The sequence below is a fragment of the Mastomys coucha genome, unplaced genomic scaffold (assembly GCF_008632895.1).
Source record: "Mastomys coucha isolate ucsf_1 unplaced genomic scaffold, UCSF_Mcou_1 pScaffold19, whole genome shotgun sequence".
Taxonomy (NCBI): domain Eukaryota; kingdom Metazoa; phylum Chordata; class Mammalia; order Rodentia; family Muridae; genus Mastomys; species Mastomys coucha.
The window spans coordinates 5,370,038-5,393,448 of NW_022196901.1; the positions used below are offsets into that span (position 1 = coordinate 5,370,038).

Genomic DNA, 23,411 nt, shown 5'->3' on the forward strand with positions numbered 1-23,411 from the left:
CTCCATGGCACCCTTGGACAACAGTGGAAAGAAGGAAGGGGCTCCTGTCTGTAATCCTCTGCTTCATGGAAGACATGGTCAACTCAAAGATTGTCTTCACAGAGGACAGTGCCATGTGCTCACAGCAGAAATCTCTGAGGAGTTTGAAATTTCACAGTGAATAGTCTTTCACATCTCCTGTTTATATTCTGAGGCCACATGGACCACAGAACATTGTTGATAACAAGTCTCCTACTGATAGCCTTCCCCAAACCCCACTTTCCCAAAGGATCAGGCATACCAAAGAAACTAGGTACAAATTAATATACTCTTTCTTGACAAAACAAAACTAGGCTCAGGAGGGAAAAAAATGTATATTTGCAATTCTGACATTACATGTGACACAATCTTTTTTTTCTTTTAGTGATGTCTCCAAAATTAATGAAGGAATTGGTGACAAAATTGGAATGTTCTTTCAGGCAATGGCAACCTTTTTTGGTGGTTTTATAATAGGATTTACTCGTGGCTGGAAGCTAACCCTTGTGATTTTGGCCATCAGCCCTGTTCTTGGACTGTCAGCTGGTATTTGGGCAAAGGTAGGTGAAGCCTGTGAGTCCTGATTTTAAACTATTTCCCATACCCATTGGAAAGTCTTTTAACCACAATAACCCTCTGTGAATTTTATACACAATTTCACACTTTTTGTTAAAATATCAGCTGAGGATAAAATGTCAGCTGAGCTAGCCCCATGGTATTTTATGCTGTCCTTAGCCATGTGACTATTTGTTTTTGTTGGTTTTTTTTCGAGACAGGGTTTCTCTATATAGCCCTGGCTATCCTGGAGCTCACACTATAGAGCAGGCTGGTCTCGAACTCAGAAATGCTCCTGCCTCTGCCTCCCAAGTGCTGAGATTAAAGGCGTGCGCCACCACTGCCTGGTGATGATTTGTAAAAAGAGATGAAAAAAGAAAAAGAAAAATCTTAAATTCATCCTTTGCCTTCATGGGAAGAGATATGCTAAACCCATAAGATCTGTAAATACCTGTCTTAGTGACATTTCTATTGTTGTGAAGAGATACAATGACCAAAGGAGCTCATATAGGGAAGAGTTGGGGCTGGCTTACAAGTTCACAGGGTTAAGTCCATTCCCATCATGGTAGAGCACATGGCTGCAGTCAAGCAGGCAGGTGCATCATTGGCACAGTAGCTGAGAGCTGTATCTTTATCTGTAAGCACAAGGCAGAGCAGTGGGGGCAGGGAGAGCTAACTGGAAATGCCATGGGCTGTTTAATCCTCAAAACCCACCCCAATGACACACCTCTTCCAAGGCCACCCCTCCTAATCCTTCCCAAAACAGTCTCTCCAACTGGGAACCAAGTATTCAAATGTATGAGCTCATGAGTGTCAGTCTCATTTAAACCATCACAATCACTAATATATGACAGTGCCAATTTCTTTACAGAAAGTAGAGATTCAAATTCAGTGAACACCAAATGTCTCATTCAGTTTTCAGTTTTAATATTTCGTATGTGTTTAGATGATGTTCGTTCTATAAATTGATTTTACCATTTTGTTATAGTTGCAAATGGTTCTCTGTATATGCATACATAACACACACATACTACATACGTATATACATGCATACATATACACATACATACATATGTGAATGATTATATTTATTTAAATCCATTGCAGTAAAAATAACAAGGAATTACTGTCTAGCCATGGACACATGTAAACTTATAACTTCTAGTCATGTTATTCAGTCATGAAGTACAGAAGTTCTTCTTCACACCATGCACATGCCTCTAACAATTTTACAAATCATTTTCCATGTCTGGGTCAGCATGCAATTCATTTTATAAGATCGCTTAATGCAAGTGTACCTATATTGTGGAAAGATTGTCCCAGAATATAGATTTTGTGAGATTACATGTAAGATATAAGAAGTCAAAGTCCAAGCAAATGACACCTGCCTAACACAGGAGAAGTCACACTGTAATGGTGAGAAGCTTTTGGAACTTTCGCGTGTCTGATGGATGTTGTTTTGTTATTGCAAACAGTAACTCTCGTTGACTGAGCATCTGCTATGTCCACTAGATGCCTGCGAAGCAGTAGATGTCCGCTCACTTAGCAGGCAGAATAACTGAAGTCCTGAGCACTGTTAATTTGTTACCCAGGGAAACACGGTGGGAATGGTGTTCCTGGTTGTTATCAGCTAGCTGAAAGCTGGCAACACTCCTTCTTCTTAGTTGATTTTTCTGTTTAGTAGAACATTGAACAGCTTAGGTGGAAATTCTTCACAACAGAACTTAATGTAAAACTACTGATTATCTACTCTAAGTTGGAAAAACAGACTAGTACTTAATTTTTTAATAGCTAATCTTATATTGCTTCTGATACTATTTATTTAATAAAGATAGCCACTGGATTTTATTTTAATCTCTGCTCTTTGATAATCTTTTTATATAATTTATGTATATCTCTTAATCATGCATTTTGGCTATATTAAAATTATATGTGTCTTGATTCCCTAATATTATAGGCAAAATGTCCCAAATGTGATAGAAAGGCCCATCATTCCCAGAAACAGGAAATGCCACAAAACACCCCCACATACTGGTCCACACACAAAAATAAGATATTGAAATGATCAGATTATAATTTTTTAATAACTACCATAAAAATGCTTCACTCATTTATAAAATCCCCTGAGACAATAGCAAAAACGTAGCAGATAATAGGAAATTATTAAAAAGAAAAGAAACAACAACGGACAACTGAGAGACATAACAGTAAGAAGAACTATGCTGAATGGGTTCTTTCAGTCTATTCAAATGGAAATTATACAGTAGAATATAGAATATTCAGGATCAGTGAATCTGAAAGACAAAAAAATGAGGAGGGCCTCAGCGTCATGTGTGGCAATAATAGAAGGTTCACACCATTGTCCTGAGTCTCAAAAGAACAGAAAAAGTATAGAGCTTTCAGATGAATCAAAGAACCACTGGCTGATAAACACAACAATCAGATGCACGAAGTTAATCTGACACCAAGTAGGAAAAAAGTCAAAGAAGTCCATGTCAGGACACATTCTATCTAAAGCACTAAAGGCTAAACACATAAGGGAGTTTTTTGTGGTAAGACAGGAAAGTGGGGGGAAATCCCATATTGGGGTATATGACTGATAGCAAGCTAAATCCAGTAATATAAAAAAAGAATTATAAATTATGGCCAAGTAAGATTTAGTTCAGCTATGTAAAAATGTCTCGGGACTTGAAGATCTGTGTAATCTACCCTACTTTATACTCAAGAAAATAAAGTCATGTCATCTGACAGAACAAACATTTGACAACATGCAGAACTCACAGATGTTGCCTGTCAGAAGATAAGAATAGAAGATTGCCACTGCAGTTCTGAAGTGCCATCCAGATATCCCCAATAGCTACTGAATGGTGGAAGGAATCTTCCCCTACCAGTATACAAGTAAAACATTTCTAACTTCATTTTCATCAAAACACTGGAACTCTAGCTGCTGCCATAAGACAAGAAAAATCAAAAGGCATATAGATTGGTAAGAAGAAAAAGAAAACAGTGAATTTCCCGAAAGCAGTTAATGATGCTAGAAAACATGATTTTCTTTTTTTTCCTTTAATTTTTTATTGGTTATATTATTTATTTACATTTCAAATGTTATCCCCTTTCCTAGTGTCCCCTCCAAAACCCCCTATCCCAACTGTCTTCCCCACTCCTACCTCCGCTACACTGGCATTCCCCTACACTGGGGCATTGAGCCTTCACAGAGCTAAGGGTCTCTCCTCCCATTGATGTTCTACAAAGCAAACTCCTGCTACATGTGCAGCTGAGCCATGGGTCCCTCCATGTGTATTCTTTGGTTGGTGACTTAGTCTATGTGACAACTGAGTAGAAAGGCCACAGAGTACCAGATCGACTGTATTTTTTGCAGATCTTGTTAAACCTGTAGAAACTGATGCTGGTTGAAACAAAAAATGTGAAACGCCAGATGTTAGAGGAATATAGAGAAACTGGATCACTCAAAGATAACTGGTGCATGGCAACTTTGAAAGATAATCTTGACATTGCTTAAAGCTTTAAAAACAATCTTATGTGTGTAAGTGCTTTATCTGCATATGTGTATGTCTTAGTTAATACTCTACAGCTATGAACAGACTCCATGGCCACAGCAACTCTTTTAAAGGCAAACATTGAATTGGGCCTGGCTTATAGGTTCAGAAGTTTAGTTCACTATTGTCATGGCAGGAAGCATGGTGACATGTAGGCAGACATAAAGCCAGAGAAGGAGCTGAGAGTTCTGCATCAGAATTGGAAGGCAGAAGGAGGACAGACATTGGGACGGGCTTGAGCATTTGAACCTCAAAGCTCACCCCAGTGATACACTTCTTCCAACAGGACCACACCTCCTCCAGCAAGGCCACATGTCCTAACAGTGCCACTCCCTAGGGTCGGGGCCATTTTCATTCACACCACCACAGTATAAATACATAATTTGTATGTCTGGTACCAAGGCCTGAAAAATGTGTAAAAGCCCCAGAAGCTGGAGTTACAGGTAGTGTGAGCTGCCTGACATGGGTGCTGGGGATATCTCCTCTGAAAGAGTGGTGAAAGAGTATTACATGCTCTTAAGCATGGACTTTCCCTCAACTCCTCACTGTTTCTTATAAAACCAAGCATGCAGTTATGGTTTGACCTAGCAACCACACTCCTGAGTGTTTATCCACAAGGAAAGGAAAGGATGCTGACATTAAAACCTACACATTCTAGTTTGCAGCAACTTCATATTAACCCTACCTGGAAAAAGCCCATATCTCCTTCATCAGATGAATTAGATAAATAGTACATGCCTACTGTACAGTAGTACCACCCAACAAAGTGATGCTGATTCATGTAGTAAGCTATATAGGTTTCCAGAGAACTATGCCAAGTGAATTAATGCCTAGCCCTAAGAGCAACATACTATTTGATTGCATTTGCATGACATTCTTTTCTTTCTTTCTTTTTTTTAACTAAATTATTTCGTTTATTTAAATTCCAAATTTTGCCCCCTCTCCTGGTTCCCCCTCCCAGAGTTCTTCAGCCTGTTCCCCTCCCCTTTGCCTCTGAAAGGGTGCCTCCCTGATCACCTATCTCCTACTCCCTTACCCCGCCTCACCTACCCCCATCTCACCACCCCTAGTATTCCCCTTTCCCTGGAGCATCAAGTCTCTACAGAATTAGGTGCATCTTTTCCCACTGAGGCTAGATAAGGCAGCCTTCTGTTACATATGGGCCAGGGTGTAGGGAGTTGCATGGACCAGTCCATGTACGGTCTTCGGTTCATTGCTCTGGGAACTCTGAGGGTTAGTTAATTAACCTGGTTAGTTAATACTGTTGTTCTTCCTATGGAATTGCCATCCCCTTCAGCTCCTTCAGTCCTTCCCCTAACTCTTCTATAGAGGTCCCCAACCTCAGTCTAATGGTTGGCTGTATCCATACTTGTCTCAGTCAGCTGCTGGTGGAGCCTCTCAAAGGACAGCCATGCTAGGCTCCTGTCTACAAGTACAACATGGCATTTTGTTGCTGTTTTGGTTTGTTTCATTTTGTGTGTACTCTTGGGTGTCCTGTAACTCTTGTAGACCAGACTGGTCTTGAACTCAGTAGCCCACATGCCTCTGCCTCTGAAGTACTGGGATTTAAGGGGTCCCACCAAGCCTGGTCCTATACAACATTCTTATAATGATGTAAACATGTCAACATGGATGCCAAAGATTACAGATGTTAGGGGAGAGGGAAGGGAAGGACTATGGACAGAGATGATAGGTCTATAAAAGCAGCTTGAAGGCTTTGAATCTTGACTTTGATGACAGGCACATTAACCTATATAGGTTACAACATTTCCTAGAAGTAAATTCACACATCTGTAAATTGGTAAATGTGAATAATCTTGTTGGAGTATATCGATGTTAAATTTCTAGTTGTGATATAATTCCTATGCTTTTTAAAATGTAACTATTGGAGGACACTGGATAGGGACATATGTAATGCCAATGTATTGTATTTGACATAGGATCCTATAATTATCTCAAAAGAAATAAATCATTAAATGAGCATAAGATTTAGAAAATAATAAAACAAAAGCCCACATTAAGAAACAAAGGACTGGATTCAAATGTGGTAAAAAAAAAAAAAACTATAATAGTTTAAAATATTGTTTCTGAATATTTTAATTTGAATATAAAATTACCTGTATTAGACATCTTTTAACTTTCTATTACTTTATATCAGAAATTAGTTGAGGCTAGCTTATTATATCCAGGAGAAATATATCTTTCTTTCTCTTTTCCTCCTTCTCTTTCTCCTCTTTGCATTTTCTTCCTGTTATAGAAAAATAGATTTTTTTCTTACACAATATATCCTGATTACAGTTTCCCTTCCTCCACTCCTCTCAGTTCCTCCCCACCTTCCCTCCTGTCCAAATCCTTTCTGACTGTCATTGTGAAACAAACAGGATTCTAAGAGATAATAATAAAATATAATAATATAAAACTAACACATTGGAATTGGACAAAACAGACAGACAGAAAGAAAACACTGACCCACTCGTTCATACACTCAGGAACTCCATAAAACATTAGACTAGAAGTCTATACAGACACAAGGGCCTGATGCAGACCCATGGCAGCCCTGTGCATGCTGCTCCCGTCTCACTCACTGAGTTCATATGAACATTGCTCAGTTGATTTAGAGGGTCTTGTTCTCCTGGAGTCCCCCATGCCTTCTGGCTCTTATACTCTTTCTGCCTCCCCTTCTATGGGGTTCCCAGAGGGGAAAAATGTTTTAATAGACATGATCTTTTATGAGGAAAAAATCTTAAAACAGATTTTTTTTCACATTCATGTCTGCATACAATCATGGAAGGTCATAGGTTAAATAAAAAAGATTTATTGAATTCAGAAATATTTTCAATAGATTACTAGATTAAAATAGCACATTTTAACTTCAAGGTAATTTATATTAGTAGTCCTGTTGTTGGCTGCCTCCTTTGTGAGCTCCACAGGGAATGAAGAGAAATGCTGCTGAAGCGTGTCATGGGAGCCCCCTGGATTCTGCAAGCCTGTGTACTCAGGGGTGGTGCTGATCAGCCCAAGTCAGACCTGGAACTCTAAAAGAGTCACTAGTGTGGGGCAGCCCTAAGAGGGTGGCTTTGAGAAGTCTTCAAGGTCCGAATGATCAGTGGGATTTGTCTCAGGCATCAATGAGACAGATAAGCTCTCTTAAAATAATAATAATAATAAAAAAGACTGATTCTTTCAATGACAAGAAGGAATCAATTCCTTTTACTTAAATAATGAGAACAAGTGACCCTGATTACATATTGTAAGAATGTAATGCTGTTAAACCAGAAAGAATCCTATGAAGTGGTTGTGCACAATTCTTGCACCACCACAAAGTGGTTGACCACTTTGTCATTCCTGGTCCACATGGTAACCTTAGTCTTTTTCCTGTGCCACTTGATCCAGCTATCATAATAGTTGGCATGTTTCAGAGATTCACTCCCAGTGGTTGCTAATCCAGGCTCTGTAGCCACATGGGCTCACACTTGAGTCCTGAATATTCCACTTACTACCTAATTACTTAACCCAGGAAGTTTCCATTTCCTTCTATATAAGCTAGGAAAACCCTTTGTAATTGAGAAGAACAAATGAGATCTTACATGCCTGAGAGGACTAGGAAGGTTTCTTAGTCAATGTTCAGGAATCAAACAAATAAAGAGTATTGTTGAAGCAACAACAAGAACAAAAATGTCCCTGGTAGGTGAATGCACTGTTTCACCAGAAGAGGAAATTGTGACCTCTGCAATAGTCTAGCCTCCCACACTAACACTTCTGAACCAGGGCATCATTGAGAGTTGCTGGGAATACCACATATCTTGGCCATAAAACCTAATTTTTTATAAGTCTTATGATTATATTGTGGCATATGTTTTCTTTTCTGAATATTAACATTTCCCAAAACTCCTATTGTTGTTTAGATAAGGATCCGAGAAATATTCAGAGTGAAATTTTATAGTTTGCCTAATTTGTTACATATCTTCATTGTCAAAAAAAAATTTTGAAGAAAAAGCAACTTAAGATATTCTACATAGTGATATATATGTTAATAGGTATATCATGGCCAAAGGCAACTGAATGGTTTTAATTCTTCACATGTAGTAATACTCAACCAGTATATGTGTACTTTAATTGTCATTTTTTTAATAATCTGAATTTTCCTTTTAAAACAGATATTATCTTCATTTACTGATAAGGAACTCCAAGCCTATGCAAAAGCTGGAGCAGTTGCTGAAGAAGTCTTAGCAGCCATCAGAACTGTGATTGCCTTTGGAGGACAAAAGAAAGAACTGGAAAGGTTTGAATTTCTTTTTCAAGTAGAAATATTAACTCTAATGTCCCACATGCCATTTAGGATGTTTGTGTTAAGTATAATATTTTTCTCATTTCTTAAACAAGCCAATACATACATATTACAGCATTAGTAACATTCTAGAAAATTACCTTTGCACTTGTATTCTTCTTATATCTGAAAGATTTTCTATTTTACTTTAAAGCATGATTGACAAGTACAATAGGAAATCTTCTTCAATGATGGGATGACATTCCACCAGATGTAGCCCATATTCTCATGAAGTATAAATTCATATGAGAGGGGAGAAAGGGCATAGACAACTACAAAGAAGCAAAAATGTAGCGAAGCAGTTGGAGGATATATGGTTTAAAGACAAAATATTATAAAAGAGTCAAAAGGGTATACTTCAGAGGAGCATTAAATTATCACCTGTAAATGCTCCAAAAAGATCAAACAAGTGTTCTAAGGTGACACATTTTAAGTACAGTGGTCAGAGAATCCATTCTCTTAAAGAAGGTTTCATCTAGGCTAAAGTCTTCAAATGTAGGGCTAGGGATAGGATGGGTAGGAAGAGCAGTTTACCAAAGTCCCCAAGGTGGCCTGGAGCTCACATCAGTGGTGAGAGATTGGGATGCAGCCAGGACGTGGGACTGTAGAGAAGAGATGGGATTGTATTCCATGGGTATGGGTGAGTCCCGAAGGTCTGAACCTGAGCAGTGACCATCCACAGGTTACCGATCTGCGTCTGTCTGGACCAGTCTGGTGAATAGACGAGAGCATTTACAGGGTGAGATCACAGAAGTCAGTAGGAAGGCTGATGCCAGGAGTCAGCTGGAAGGGAACTGACAAGATTTAGGAAAATTATGAATTACATTTTCCAACTTATTTATAGTGACGTGCACATGCATGTTTGTGTGTGTGTGTTGGATTGTGTTGGAGTGTGCATGTATATACACATGAATGTACACTGTAGTCACAGGACCACTGGCAGGGGTTGGTTCTCTCTTTCTGCCAATAGAGTTGCATGGATCAAACTCAGGTTGTCAAGTTTGGTGACAACGGAGCTAACCTACAAGCCCCAGCTTATTATCAGACCACATTTAATCTTTTGGTTTCCTGTCTAGTCCTTATTCTCTTTCAAAATCAGTCTTTGTCTTTCTCTTTAAAATAGCTGGTGCATGTGGAGTTTAGCTTTCTTGGACTAGAAATTTAACCAGAACTGTGAATGCATTTAACTCAGTAGGATAGTCTTGCTCTCGGCTTAGAAAGCACCTTCTTGCTGAGTATGGCACCATGCGCCTATTATCCTAGCATCGGGGGAGTTGAAGTAGGAAGAGACAGAGTTCTAGGACAGCCTGAGCTTGTGTAGTAAGAGCCTATCAAAGAATACTCCCACTCCCAAATCTGTGACTTACAAATGTTTTTCTGTAGTTATTGATTTCTATTTGCTTAGTCAAACTTGATTCTTGCACAATTATATAAATAGCTACTGCACAATTAACAAGTCTCTTCATAAAAATTAATATTTTCTAAGCATTATTTTGTTAACTATCCACTCCTATTTTATTTAACATTTCTCTATTAGAGCTTCTGATGAGTGGATAGTTTTATACATCTGGCTTGACATCAATGCTATGTTCATTTAAAAACTAGACTTTCAGAACAGTGCTATGTAAATGCACTATTGTTTATGTTTCTTTCCTCTTCTTCCCCCTTATCTTCCTTTATCTGTATCTGTCTGATATCGGCATTTATCTGGTATCTATATGTATCTGGTATCTAAATGGATTTTTTTCCTTGTTGATTTTTTCTTTGCAAATGTTTCCTCTGGCTGCATAGGAGACCATACTATCAGTGAAATGGTTTCAACATTAGCCTCGGTAAGCAAGAACTGAAATAAAGGACATGATAGAGCATGAATAATAAGTCTTTAAGTTTCTTAATGTTATCATGTAAAATATATGCTTAGTGAGTTATTAAATTTAGCTTAGGTCAACTTCTAACATAAGACATACACTTAATTAAAACATGTTTCTTAAAAATAATTTTTTGCTAAAAGATTATACTGGTGTCTTTAGGGTACACATATTTTCTCACTATAACATTCCCTCTGAGTTTAGTCTTTAGTAGATGTAATTCTTATCTTGGTAACTAGCTAAAAAGAAAAAAAGGTAGTCACCAGGACAAGAAATAATAAATACTCTGGACAAAATTTGAACTTTTGATGTGCCCACTAATTAAATGAAAATTTCAAAGAAAATTGATAGTATATAATATTCATATAATTACATATTTAATGGTTCAAAGACCTCAAACTATGAATTCTATGTGGAAATATATTCCTTTAGTTTAAAAATTGCAAGACACTGTCAGCAAGACAATGACGACTTGTGGAGTTTAAATAAAGAGTGTGAAGGTTTAAGTATGGTGCCACATACCCTAAATCCCAGGACTTGGGAGGTAAAGGGAAGATAATGGTGAAGTCTAGGCTAGCTTTAGAGTGAGACCCTTTCTCAAGAACCCATGCCAACAAAAAGATAGTAAAAACAGTCAGGTTCAAAAATGATCCATCCGATTTCCCTAATATTTTCATTTGTTTCTGTATTTGCAAAATTCTCCCTTTTTCTTTAACTCTGGTCCCTATTAGCTTTATTTCTTGAGCAGAATGGTCTCCTGTATAGCTCTCAAATGAAAATAAAGCTATTCATATACTCCTTTAACTTTAGTCATCTACTTTCTGGGAGCCAAAAGCACTTGAATTGCAGTTGGAGAATATATGTGAAGCTGTTAGACACAGAGGGAAAAGTATCTGTCAGGAGACACAACATTGTATGGGATTGTAGTTTGTTGTTCCTTTTCTTTGTAGTGTGTTAAGATTGTGGCTCTCAACTTTGGGGTAAGACCATTTTGGGAGTATTAAAGGACTCTTTCATAGGGGCTGTATGTCATATACTCTGCATATCAAATATTTATATTATTATTTATAATAGTAGCAGATTTACAGTTATGAAGTAGAAATGAAGCAATTTTATGGTTGGAGTGTCACTGCAAAATGAGAAGCTGTTAGGAGTAGTCAGGGAAGTTGAGAACCACTGCTCTAACCACTCCTCAGGTGTGAATAGCTTATGAGGCTGTCTAACCGCTCCTCAGGTGTGAATAGGTTATGAGGCTGTCTAACCGCTCCTCAGGTGTGAATAGGTTACGAGGCTGAGAGGCGGGTGCTTTCCCTCAGTCTTCGCTGCCATAAGGCTTCAGATGATATATTCTGCCAGGTTACACCCCTTTACTCAGCAGCAGGCACTCATGGCACGACAAACGTTAGAAGGGATTCATAGGCAATACATACAAAGTATAAAAGATGCAGATACCAATAAATAGTGATAGCGTACTCTATTCTTAAGCCAAGTATTTTTAATAGTTCAATGCTTTTAAAACAGCTACAGAAGATATTTTCCATAGCTTATGCATAGTATTTCATAGCTTTAAATATGCCTTTATATGTGTTATTCTGTAACTGGTCTTTTCAATAATCCTAGAAGGAGGCAAGGTAGGAAGCAAACTGTCTTCCCTCAAGTGTAGAGATTTAAATGACCTTCTTGTATTCGTGATACTTTAACATTAAATCTCTTTTATTAATTAATTTTAAAAGAATATAAATTTTAAGCCAGGCAGTGGTGGCACACACCTTTAATTCTAGTACTCGGGAGGCAGGGGCAGGGGGATCTTTTTGAGTTCAAGCCAAGCCTGGTCTACAGAGTGAGATTCAGGACAGCCAGGACTACACAGAAACTGTGACTCAAAAATCAAAAACCAAAAACCAAAACCAGAAAGGATGTATATTTTAATGGAAAAATAATTGTTTTTCATATCTTTTCTTTTTTTTCTGTGAAGTAATATATGTTCTAGAAGCCAGCTAAATACTGCTCACTGATTTCACTACTGCTAAGGCTTACACAAAAAGAACTTTTAGAAGATTCACACAAGTCAAATACTCTCTCCACACCTCAATAATAATTTCTACAAGCAAAAGATAAACTAGGAATAACATAGTGTAGTGGCAATATATAGAGAAAGTATAGGTATACTACAGGGCTGGGCACATTCTAACTGATTAATAAAAATCATGCTACACTAACACATTTCCAAAAGGCTTCTAAATCTACTCAATTATTATTATTTTTCTTTCTCCCAGGTACAATATCAATTTGGAAGAAGCTAAGAGACTGGGGATAAAGAAAGCCATCACAGCCAACATCTCCATGGGTGCGGCTTTTCTGCTTATCTATGCATCATACGCTCTGGCATTCTGGTATGGGACCTCCTTGGTCATCTCAAAAGAATACTCTATTGGACAAGTGCTCACTGTAAGTTAAACACACATCAAAAAAGAAATGGATAATTAAAACTTCTAATGGAGTTGAGTGACATTGAAAAAATATTCTTTGAGTAGGTCTTAAATACTAGAAAATCCATTATTAGATTAAAGAGTTGAAAAAATTAGTGTTTCAATTTTGGTTTTCTTATCAATCTGTTGTGCAATTTCTACTGTAGACTAAACATTAACATTACCATCATTTCCATCAGGAGTTTCAGATCCCTTATATAGCAATATAGCATTTGGTTTCATAACTCCTGATGTAGCCTAAATATTAACATTACCAACTTCTGTAGCATGGATTTTCATTTGTTAGGATTATTTCTTTGTATCAAACTTGATACTAAATTTTTCACTTTCATTTTCTATTTTTTCCCCTTTTTCTTTTTTTATTAAATACTTTATTTACATTTCAAATGATATCCCCTTTCGCAGTTTCCCCTTGGTTAGCATGTAGAAGAATTCAAATCAATCCATTCCTATCTCCTTGTACAAAGCTCAAGTCCAAGTGGATCAAGGACCTCCACATAAAACCAGATACATTGAAACTAATAGAAGAGAAAGTGGGGAAGAGCCTTGATCACATGGGCACAGGGGAAAGAACACCAATAGGCACAGAACACCAATAGCTTATGCTCTAAGATCAAGAATTCACTTTTATTTTCTAGTTTATTTTTCACAACACAATTGGAAGAATATAATGTTGAATTTAAATCCCTCGGATTTTATTGAATTCTAAATGCCATCAAATTGACAATATTAACCTTCACAATTCTACTTGATAACACAAACATATCACTTTTAAATCATAACCACTTCCTCTCTTGTCTTTATGGGCTTATGGCCATCTCATAATACAAAAAGCATCCAGTCCAATAGTCTCAAAACTCTTTCTTAGTTCCAACTGTGTCTGTCCAAAAGTAAAAATATAGTAGTTTCTTCTGAGACTCGGGCATTCTTTTAATTGAGCTCCTGTAACATCAATTTTGAGTTTCATATTCTGTGTATAGTGTCATGGAATAAACATTCATATTCCAAGGAGAAGACAGCACAAGGAAAGATTACATGAATGAGACCAAACAGAGAAAATAACAAACCCTACATTCCTTGTTAAGGCATCTGGGACTCCTGTTGGAAACATCTTGACTACAAAGGACTTGGGTAGTCCCGTCCTTCCAGCTTGGTTCTCTATAATATACATATTCTCTGTCTTGGGCTATCTCTGTCTAACAGTCCTGGCACCTTTAATATCTTGAAGCCTCCATTGCAAGTTAGGCTTCACCTGAAAGCTTCACACATCTTTTAGGGCCTCCTTGCTAGGAATCCAAACTTGTTCCACACTACTTTGTCTCAGTGCCTTTCTGAAACCTTGTCATGAGCCTCCACACCCCCTCAACCACTATTGCATCTCTCATGCCTGTAAAGTCACGTGGGTGATGCTATCATGTTCTATTGTCAGTTCAAAGTGTAGTCCACATCCTTGGACCACAGTTGCACTGACCTTCGCATACCTCTCAGGCTAGTCCTAGAGAAATACTTCCCTAGGCTAGTTTTGGGCAGGGAACTGTTTAGCATTTTCTGTTCAGGCTTTCTCCTTTCACATGTATTGGAGCCTTCAGTGGGTAGAGTCCTAGAGACGATTCTAGATCCTGTTGACTTGACAATCAGAATTAATCATCATAAATATTTTCTATATTTTAGAATTTATGTATGTGCAAAAAGACTTTACACATGACATTTTATTTTAAGGTACTAGAATTATTTGCAACCAAGCTAGATATGCATCTTGTTAGAAGGTCTTTTCTGTTTCTTTTTCTTAGGTTAACAACATAGAAACAGAGTTAACAACAGACCACAATTTTTTTAATTCCTTAAAATAGTCCCCCTTGTTAGGATTCAGATTTGTAATATGAATTTCAAAATTACTCTTCATTTTTTGTTGTTGTTACTGTTATTTGAGCTGTGCTTTTCCCAGTACATGTGAGGCTATTTAGATAGGGACAGATTTACAGAGAAGTTGTTTTGTTTTTTTCTGTTTTGTTTTGATACTGAATCTGAATAAGACTAAGTAGAAATGAGATTTGCTCAATTCTGATATAGTGAAGCGGATTTTATTTTTACTGGAGACTGCCTAGCACTTGTTTGTATCATTAGTTATAGTCCTAGCCCTAGGAATGAGTAGTTTTGATGGAGTATTCATGGAGACTAAAGCTGCTTCACAATCTAGAAGCATTTAGCATGGAGACTGCATGATTTGATAGCAGACCCAACAGGTTAGGATTCTAACTGAATGCTAACGAAAGGTTTGAGCCATCAACACTCTTCAAATCTTCTGCCAAATCTGTGCCAGGAATCCTGGGCCCAGCTCTGCAGACTAAGGAGTAATGGATACAGACTCACTTAGCTATAAGCCCAGCTCTGCAGACTAGTGAGTAGTGGATACAGACTCACTTAGCTATAAGCCCAGCTCTGCAGAGTAGTGAGTAATGGATACAGACTCACTTAGCTATAAGCCCAGCTCTGCAGACTAAGGAATAATGGATACAGACTCATTTAGCTATAAGCCCCTTCCATGCAAATTATTAAGCACCGTGTTTCCTGAATGATTAGAAATTAATGTATGGTGATATTATCAACTTCTAGCAGAAGTATGTAAACTCAAGTATTTACTAACAAATAGAGTCTTACATATTTTTTCACTTGAAATGAAAGACAGTATTCTGGAAGAATATCCTACAGATGTATAGCTGATTAATACTAATGCAGGATTTGAACCTTAGTCTTCTGACTTGCTTGCTAGAGTTTGTTTCCTTTCTTTGTGATCTAACCAAAAATTATTATTTATTGAAGAAATAAAAAATGTTCTATTATAATACTCATATAAAGCTTGTCTGCCACAGCTTCATTTAAAAAATAAGATTAGTTCTGTATTGTAGCCTAAGTGAAATTACTGAAAGATTTTAAATATTTTCACATTTTGATTTTTATATTTTTTAGTTGAAAACATGCATTTTCTTTAAGGACTATAGTGTGATGTTTTGATACATCTGTACAAGGTAGAATGGTTACATTAAGCTAAATAATCTAAGTTACTTCACTTTACATGTTGTAGTGATATATTTGAAATCTAAAATTGTGAAATTTTAAGATTTTTTTAACCTGCTGTATTCTTAGGTTGCCTTGACATTTAAAAATGAAACTAATTTTATTGGAAGAAAGAGAAAATGTGAGAGAGCTGTGGAAAAGATTAAATAACACAGTACTTTTTCTTTACCTTGCTCAGGTCTTTTTTTCTGTATTAATTGGAGCATTCAGTGTTGGACAGGCATCTCCAAATATCGAAGCCTTCGCCAATGCAAGAGGAGCAGCTTATGAAGTCTTCAAAATAATTGATAATGTGAGTCTGACTCACCCATTAATCCATCTAGTAAAGGATTTTCCAGTGAGATCGTTTCATTATCATGTTATCTAGCTCATCACAAAGTTGCTGTAAAAGCAGTTACTTATACTTTGCTGTATAAAGTTACTGTTACTTAGTGATCATCTATAATTTTTATTTGTACAGAAGCCCAGTATAGACAGCTTCTCAAAGAGTGGACACAAACCAGACAATATACAAGGAAATCTGGAATTCAAAAATATTCACTTCAGTTACCCATCTCGAAAAGAAGTTCAGGTATGATGACAATATTTCTGTTAGGTGAAAATTTCCCAATAGTTTCTAAAAGGTTATAGAGAAAGGATTGTATGTAAAATCAAGCATGCTATTGAATTGAGATGCTCACACGTAGAACTACATCCATCTGTCCTGGGACCTGACCTGACGTTATCTTCTCACGTGTCTTGGTAGATCTTGAAGGGCCTCAACCTGAAGGTGAAGAGTGGACAGACGGTGGCCCTGGTTGGCAACAGTGGCTGTGGGAAAAGCACAACTGTCCAGCTGCTGCAGAGGTTCTACGACCCCGTTGAGGGCATGGTGAGTGGGCATGCAGCCAGCACCAGTGAACACTGCCCACCATTCTGGGTCTGTGATTCTAAAGTGTGGAAACCACACGTCTTGTTCCAGGTCAGTATCGATGGACAGGACATCAGGTCTATCAACGTGAGGTATCTGCGGGAAATCATTGGAGTGGTGAGTCAGGAACCTGTGCTGTTTGCCACCACGATCGCTGAGAACATTCGCTATGGCCGAGAAGATGTCACCATGGAGGAGATTGAGAAAGCTGTCAAGGAAGCCAATGCCTATGACTTCATCATGAAACTGCCCCACGTGAGTTGTCCTGACCTCTGTCACCCCAGGCTCAGAGACTAGAGTTCTGGTTAATGCGGTTCATGTGAACCCAGGAGCCTTCTGTGAGGTACAAAAGAATGCCTTAGCTGGGAAATCCAATTACCTCGGATTTTACAGCCCATGCCCTGTCAAATGGTGGTAGATTTTTTTTTTTTTTTGCTATATTTTTCCTGTTTTTTGATTTATTTGTTCTAATTATAGAAATTTGACACCCTGGTTGGTGAAAGAGGGGCGCAGCTGAGTGGGGGACAGAAACAGAGAATCGCCATTGCCCGGGCCCTGGTCCGCAACCCCAAGATCCTCCTGCTGGATGAGGCCACCTCGGCCCTGGATACAGAAAGTGAAGCTGTGGTGCAGGCCGCTCTGGATAAGGTCTGTGAGCCCTACTTCCTAATATGTAATTTAAAAGCAAAATAACATTCTTCTTAACATTTATTCTTTTTAATCTTGGTCTTAGAAAAATTTGATAGTTTCTATTACTTGTTACTAAGGAAAAGCACCAGACTTCCATCATCTTTTCTTTTCTTTTCTTTTCTTTTTTTTTTTTTTTTTTTTTTTTTTTTTTTTTTTTTTTTTTGCATGTTCAATTTGTTTCTTCTATTTAAAAAAATATATTTATCTTTTTTGTGTGCATGTGTATGTTTGCATGTATGTGCAGATATCAGAAGAGGATATTAGATCTCCTGAAGCTAGGCTAGAGTCAGTGTCAGTTATGAGCCACCAAATGTGGGTGCTGGGAACTGAACTTCTCTGCAAGAGTCAAAATCAATCTTAACTACTAGGCCATCTCTCCAGCCAGATGTTGTTGTTGTTAATTATTATTATTACTTCCTCTTCATCATCTTCTTCTTCTTCTGAATTGCAATGAATATATTTTCATCAAGAGTCATGTAAATATCTTTTAATTAAAAATGAAAAATGGAGACTCAAGTGAAAATTACTCTTCATTGTGATCATGAAAATACAGAGAAATAACCCCATTAATCTGTTTTTGAGAGTTGGTAGTATTGTTAACGAAAGGAAAATATAAATAGAAGTCACTCAATGCCACCTGATGACTATAGAATTGAAAGAGAAATAACCCTTTTAATATGGCTTTGAGAGTTTATAGCATTGTCAACAAAAAGAAAATATACCTAGAATTTGCTTGATACCACTTGAAGAGTATGGAATTGAAAAGCCTTTTTCTCGAAGAAAGGGTATATAGAATGTTGATACTGGAGACCTCTGAGTCCATGAAATGCCATTGGTTATGACCAGAGTTTGACCTTCCTGTGATTCTTGTTAGGACGCCCTCATGATTAGGATCAGAATCTAGCTCTATGCTCTTCAGCATATAATGACCAGCTTTGTGAAGGCAGGAAGGAGTATGTAGACTTTGTTAGCAAAGGTTCTTTAAAGTTGAGCTGTCCCAGGAGATAGCAAAGGTGAGGTCCTATTTTCTCCGGCTCACCCCTTCTAATGATGCAGCAATTTCTATTCCTTTAAGCACCCTGACAATGAGCTTAATAGAGGGGACACAGGGTACCAAGCATTCTGTGAATTTAAAATGGAAGCAGACAGAATTGTGACCATGCTTTCCATTATTACTTAGCTTGTCTGTGAGCTCACACTATCCCTGTGTCTACTGTTCCGCAGTAGAACATAGTTAAATAGTAGAATATAGAATACAATTAACAGATAAATTTACAGGAAATTACAGATAGAACCAATTATAAATGGTTCTATTTAAGAATACTTTATAGTATAAATTTTAAGTGGAAATATCACGTTTCCTTCACTTTTCTTGAAACTGTCCAAAGATTTAATCCATTATTATTCTCTGTTTCTAGTTACTACTATCTAATTTTTCTAACACATATTCTTCTTTTCTTAGGATTTTCTACTTTTGCTTCTCCATTTCTGTTCCTTAACCCTGGTATCTATAGCCTGCTCATGTGATGTGTGTGTGTGTGTGTGTGTGTGTGTGTGTGTGTGTGTGTGTATGTGAGTGTATTGTGTTCATATGTATGTGTGTGTATATATATGGGTATGTGTGTATATGTATAAGTGTGTTTATATATGTATGTGTGTATAGTTTTATTGCTTATTACTGCAGAACTACAGAGTGGGAACAATCATAAGCATTGGGCAAGTTATAAAGGTTAAAGAAATTTCAACAAGATCTAGTTATCTGCCTCTATTTCATATTAAGTTAAAGATGAGACTGGACGTGTGAAAATGTTTACATAGCTCTTCAATTTTATCCATAATTCTTGTAACTAGAAGCCATTTATTGAACATTTGTTGGGCATTTATTTAAAGTTAGTACTAAGCCCTTTGTTATTTAGCCGTGACAGCTCTTCTAAGAAGTGGTTACTGTGTCTCTGCTTTACATATTAATAAACTCAACCTTACACAGCTTCGAAGACTGAATGAAGTCCTGCATTTCATTCACGCTAGTGGAATACTGAAGTCTAAGCTCAGCTCTTTCATATTTGTGTCTTGATTACCCAGGAGGTTAATCTTGTAATTCTTAGCAAATCTCTAGTTAATATATACCAGTACAACGTCTTGTATAGATTTGTTTTTTTCTGGTGAATGCCTCAGCCCTAGGGTTTTTGATAAATTAGATTATTACTAGAATTTAAGGCTTACTATAGGGTATTAAGTAAAATCCTTAGGGGCATAAATTATATAATATATGAACATGTTTGTTCTTGTATTGATTGCAGTAAAAACTATTTTCCATTATTATGAATTCATTATACCTTTATTAAAGCCAGATAATATTTTAATTGATGGTTTTCACAATATTCAAAGCAGTTTTATTCAGCAAAAATAAATTGACTGAGTTTTTGCTATAATTATCCATGTATCAAAAGCCAAGTTTCTCTCTCTCCAGGCTAGAGAAGGCCGGACCACCATTGTGATAGCTCACCGCTTGTCTACAGTACGTAATGCAGATGTCATTGCTGGTTTTGATGGTGGTGTCATTGTGGAGCAAGGGAATCATGATGAGCTCATGAGAGAGAAGGGCATTTACTTCAAACTTGTCATGACACAGGTACAGTGGAACTCTAGAAGTGTCCTAATTTATCTTTATAGTGATAAGCTGTCACTACATTTAATCTATAGATAAGTATTAACTGATTGGATAATCTTGAAATGTAAAAGAGTCTTTAGGGATTTTTTTTTTTTTTCAGAATGTGAACCTGCACCTTCAGGTCTGATCTCATAGCTTGACTTATGTCACACTGTCCTCTCTAGGTCAGACAGTTTATAAGCCCTGTACTGTGACTTGATGAATCTCATTTTATGGTACTTATCACATATACTGTGCTGGACTAAATCATGTGATATGAAACTTCTTGGCACTTCTAAAAGGTTATGAAAATTCAACCCTTTTCTTTGTGTTTTGGATTGGTACAAGACTCCTCAGGGGACTGCTACAGAGGTGCTTTGAAGGCTGCCCTCCCTTCCATCCCATGGCTCATGGATCCTAGTGCTAGCTCTCACTGTTCTCTCTCTCTCTCTCTCTCTCTCTCTCTCTCTCTCTCTCCATATTTTTCTCTTATTTTCATTCATAATTAAGCTCCTCTTTAGACTTTAAAGGGAAGCTTCTCTTTAGGACCAGTGATATTTAGCTCTCCTTGAATTGTATTCATTCTGTCTAAATTTTTTCCTACCACTTAGAGGCCCAAGCATAGCCTTGAAGACCTCTTGTTCTAGTAGTCCTAAAACATGAAGGGAATTATGATTATGTTTCAGCTTCCTTTCTGGACAGATCACTTAACTATTTTTATGTAGCACTATTCAGGACCAGTGCCTCTCTTTCTCTTTCCTTCCTTCCTTCTTCCCTCCCTTTCTCCCTCCCTCCCTTCCTTTCTTTCTTCCTTTTTTTTTTTTTTTGAGAAGAAAACAACCAAAGAAGAATAATTGAGGAAAAGTAGAAAAAATTTAAGTGACCTGTCATAATAGTTATGAGCTACACATGATAATGAACATTGAACAATGAAAATACACAACAAATTCTGAAGGCTTAGTACAAAAAAACCAAATAAAATAATCACATTTCATTAAAAATCTAATACATTTCAATTGCTTGTGATTTGCTATTCACACACTGTTTCAAAAGCAAAGTTGATTGAGCCACATACTCCTTAGAAAGAGATGACTAGAGAAGATATACAGAAGGGGTATTGTATTCACCGTGTTCACAAAGAATCCTTAATATTTAGGGTTTTTTTTCTCCCAATATATAACTCAAGAAGGAATAGTTTTAATTTCACCCCTTTCTTTGATGTAAGTAATTCAATATTTTTCTTGATATTTATTTTCAATGTTTAATTTCCATTATTTGATCTTAAACTATTTATATTTCTTATTTATTTTAGACAGTGGGAAATGAAATTGAATTAGGAAATGAAGCTTGTGAATCTAAGGATGAAATTGATAATTTAGACATGTCTTCAAAAGATTTGGGATCCAGTCTAATAAGAAGAAGATCAACTCGTAAAAGCATCCGTGGACCACATGACCAAGACAGGAAGCTTAGTACCAAAGAGGCCTTGGTATGGACAAACATGTAATACTATGTTCTTCATCCTCCTGTAAGCCTCTCCTACCTGAATGTGCCTTGGCTAAGAAGGAATGGGAACTATGATGTATTTTCTATAATCCTTTTTTCTTGTTCTCCAGAGTGTTCTGGAAAACAAAATGGTGATGTTCTATAGTCAGTTTAAGTTTAAGAATAAGAATTAGTACAAAGATGTTTAGAAATAGAACTTAGAATATCAAGATGCTATAGTAGGTTTTTAAGTGTTAATATTATTGTGATTATGCTTATTGGTCAATATTCTTGTCATCTGTTGAAGAATTAACATGGCAAAAATTAATGGTAAGAACTAAATATTTGTAGAATTATCATTTCTTAAAAACTAAGAGGTATTATCAATGTATCATCATCATATTTGAAGCCAATAATCTATCAACCAATAAGAAATGAAAATTGGATAAATATTTAATTAAAAAATTTGTAGCCCTCTTGTAAACCCACCACTTGGATGGTGAAAGCAGATAGATTAGACATTCAAGACACAATTTGTTTGAAGCTAGTCTGAAATAAATGAGAACTTGCCTCAAGAACACAAGAAAAGTTTGTGCCTGTGGAAGGACTCTGCACAGTAAAATCAATGATGAAAACAAAACAAAACAAACAAACAAAAAAACGAAAGAAACCTGTCTTGTTGAGACACATATGTTTTCTAGGATGAAGATGTTCCTCCAGTTTCCTTTTGGCGGATCCTGAAGTTGAATTCAACTGAATGGCCTTATTTTGTGGTTGGTATATTTTGTGCCATAATAAATGGAGGCTTGCAACCAGCATTCGCCGTAATATTTTCAAAAGTTGTAGGGGTAAGTGATGACATCCATTCTTACATTTACTTGTGAGTCTTGACTAGAAAATGAATGAGCTATCTTAAGTTTGTGTGTATGTGTGCATGTGTGTGTGTGTGTGTGTAATGTAACTATTTCCATTCACATGAAACAAGCTTTGTTGAAAATATCATTGAAGTTTGGTTTATAAGAAGGACAATTTTGTAAATATCTCTAGAATTAGTTTCTATCTAGGTCCCTAATGGTTTTTATCCTAGGGCCCTGGGCACCCACTCACTGACATAGTCAGTAGAACTAGAAAACAGTCTTTCATACTGGCGAACAGTGAGCTCTGAGCCAAAGTTATGAGCTGTTACATAATTGACCTGCACAGGGATTCTTTTATGTTTGCCAGCCTGGGTTTAAAATGATCTTCTGTGTAACATATGCACTGGCCAGCCAGCCCATGAGCAGACCCACAGACCCTCTCCATCCCTAAGACTCAAACAGAAGGAAGCAGCTCTGTACTGGTTAGCTTTCCATCACTGTGACAGACACGAGGAGTTTTTGTTTCTTTTCATGCTACAGAACTGAACCCATGTTCTCACAAGTTCTAGACAAGTACAGCATTACTGGGCATACCCCTTACCCTTTATTTACAATATCTCCTTTCCCAGGTTCCCCTCCAAGAAAAAGAAAAAAAAGAAGAAAAAGAAAAAGAAAAGAAAAGAAAAAAACAAAAACTAAAACAAACCCCTGATCCCTCCCCCTCCCCCTGCTCACCACCCCACCTCCTCCTGCTTACTGGCCTTGGCATTCCCCTACACTGGGGCATAGAACCTTCACAGGTCCAAGGGCCTCTCCTCCCACTGATAACCGACTAGGCCATCCTCTGCTACATATACTGCTGGAACCATTAGTCCCATCATGTGTACTCTTTGGTTGGTGGTTTAGTCCCTGGGAGCTCTGAGGGTACTAGTT

General features: G+C 37.2%; 1 protein-coding gene across 1 annotated transcript in view; it reads left to right on the forward strand.

The window, feature by feature from the left end:
* LOC116097616 (ATP-dependent translocase ABCB1) overlaps positions 1 to 23,411 on the forward strand; it is a 180,388-nt gene that overhangs the window by 134,199 nt on the left and 22,778 nt on the right. Inside the window, exons 9-19 of the mRNA XM_031380285.1 lie at positions 339 to 575; positions 8,285 to 8,409; positions 12,599 to 12,770; positions 16,065 to 16,178; positions 16,347 to 16,457; positions 16,632 to 16,757; positions 16,848 to 17,051; positions 17,274 to 17,444; positions 19,957 to 20,118; positions 21,449 to 21,625; positions 22,323 to 22,469. Coding sequence (XP_031236145.1) covers positions 339 to 575; positions 8,285 to 8,409; positions 12,599 to 12,770; positions 16,065 to 16,178; positions 16,347 to 16,457; positions 16,632 to 16,757; positions 16,848 to 17,051; positions 17,274 to 17,444; positions 19,957 to 20,118; positions 21,449 to 21,625; positions 22,323 to 22,469 — 1,746 coding nt within the window. The remainder of the gene's footprint in view (positions 1 to 338; positions 576 to 8,284; positions 8,410 to 12,598; positions 12,771 to 16,064; positions 16,179 to 16,346; positions 16,458 to 16,631; positions 16,758 to 16,847; positions 17,052 to 17,273; positions 17,445 to 19,956; positions 20,119 to 21,448; positions 21,626 to 22,322; positions 22,470 to 23,411) is intronic.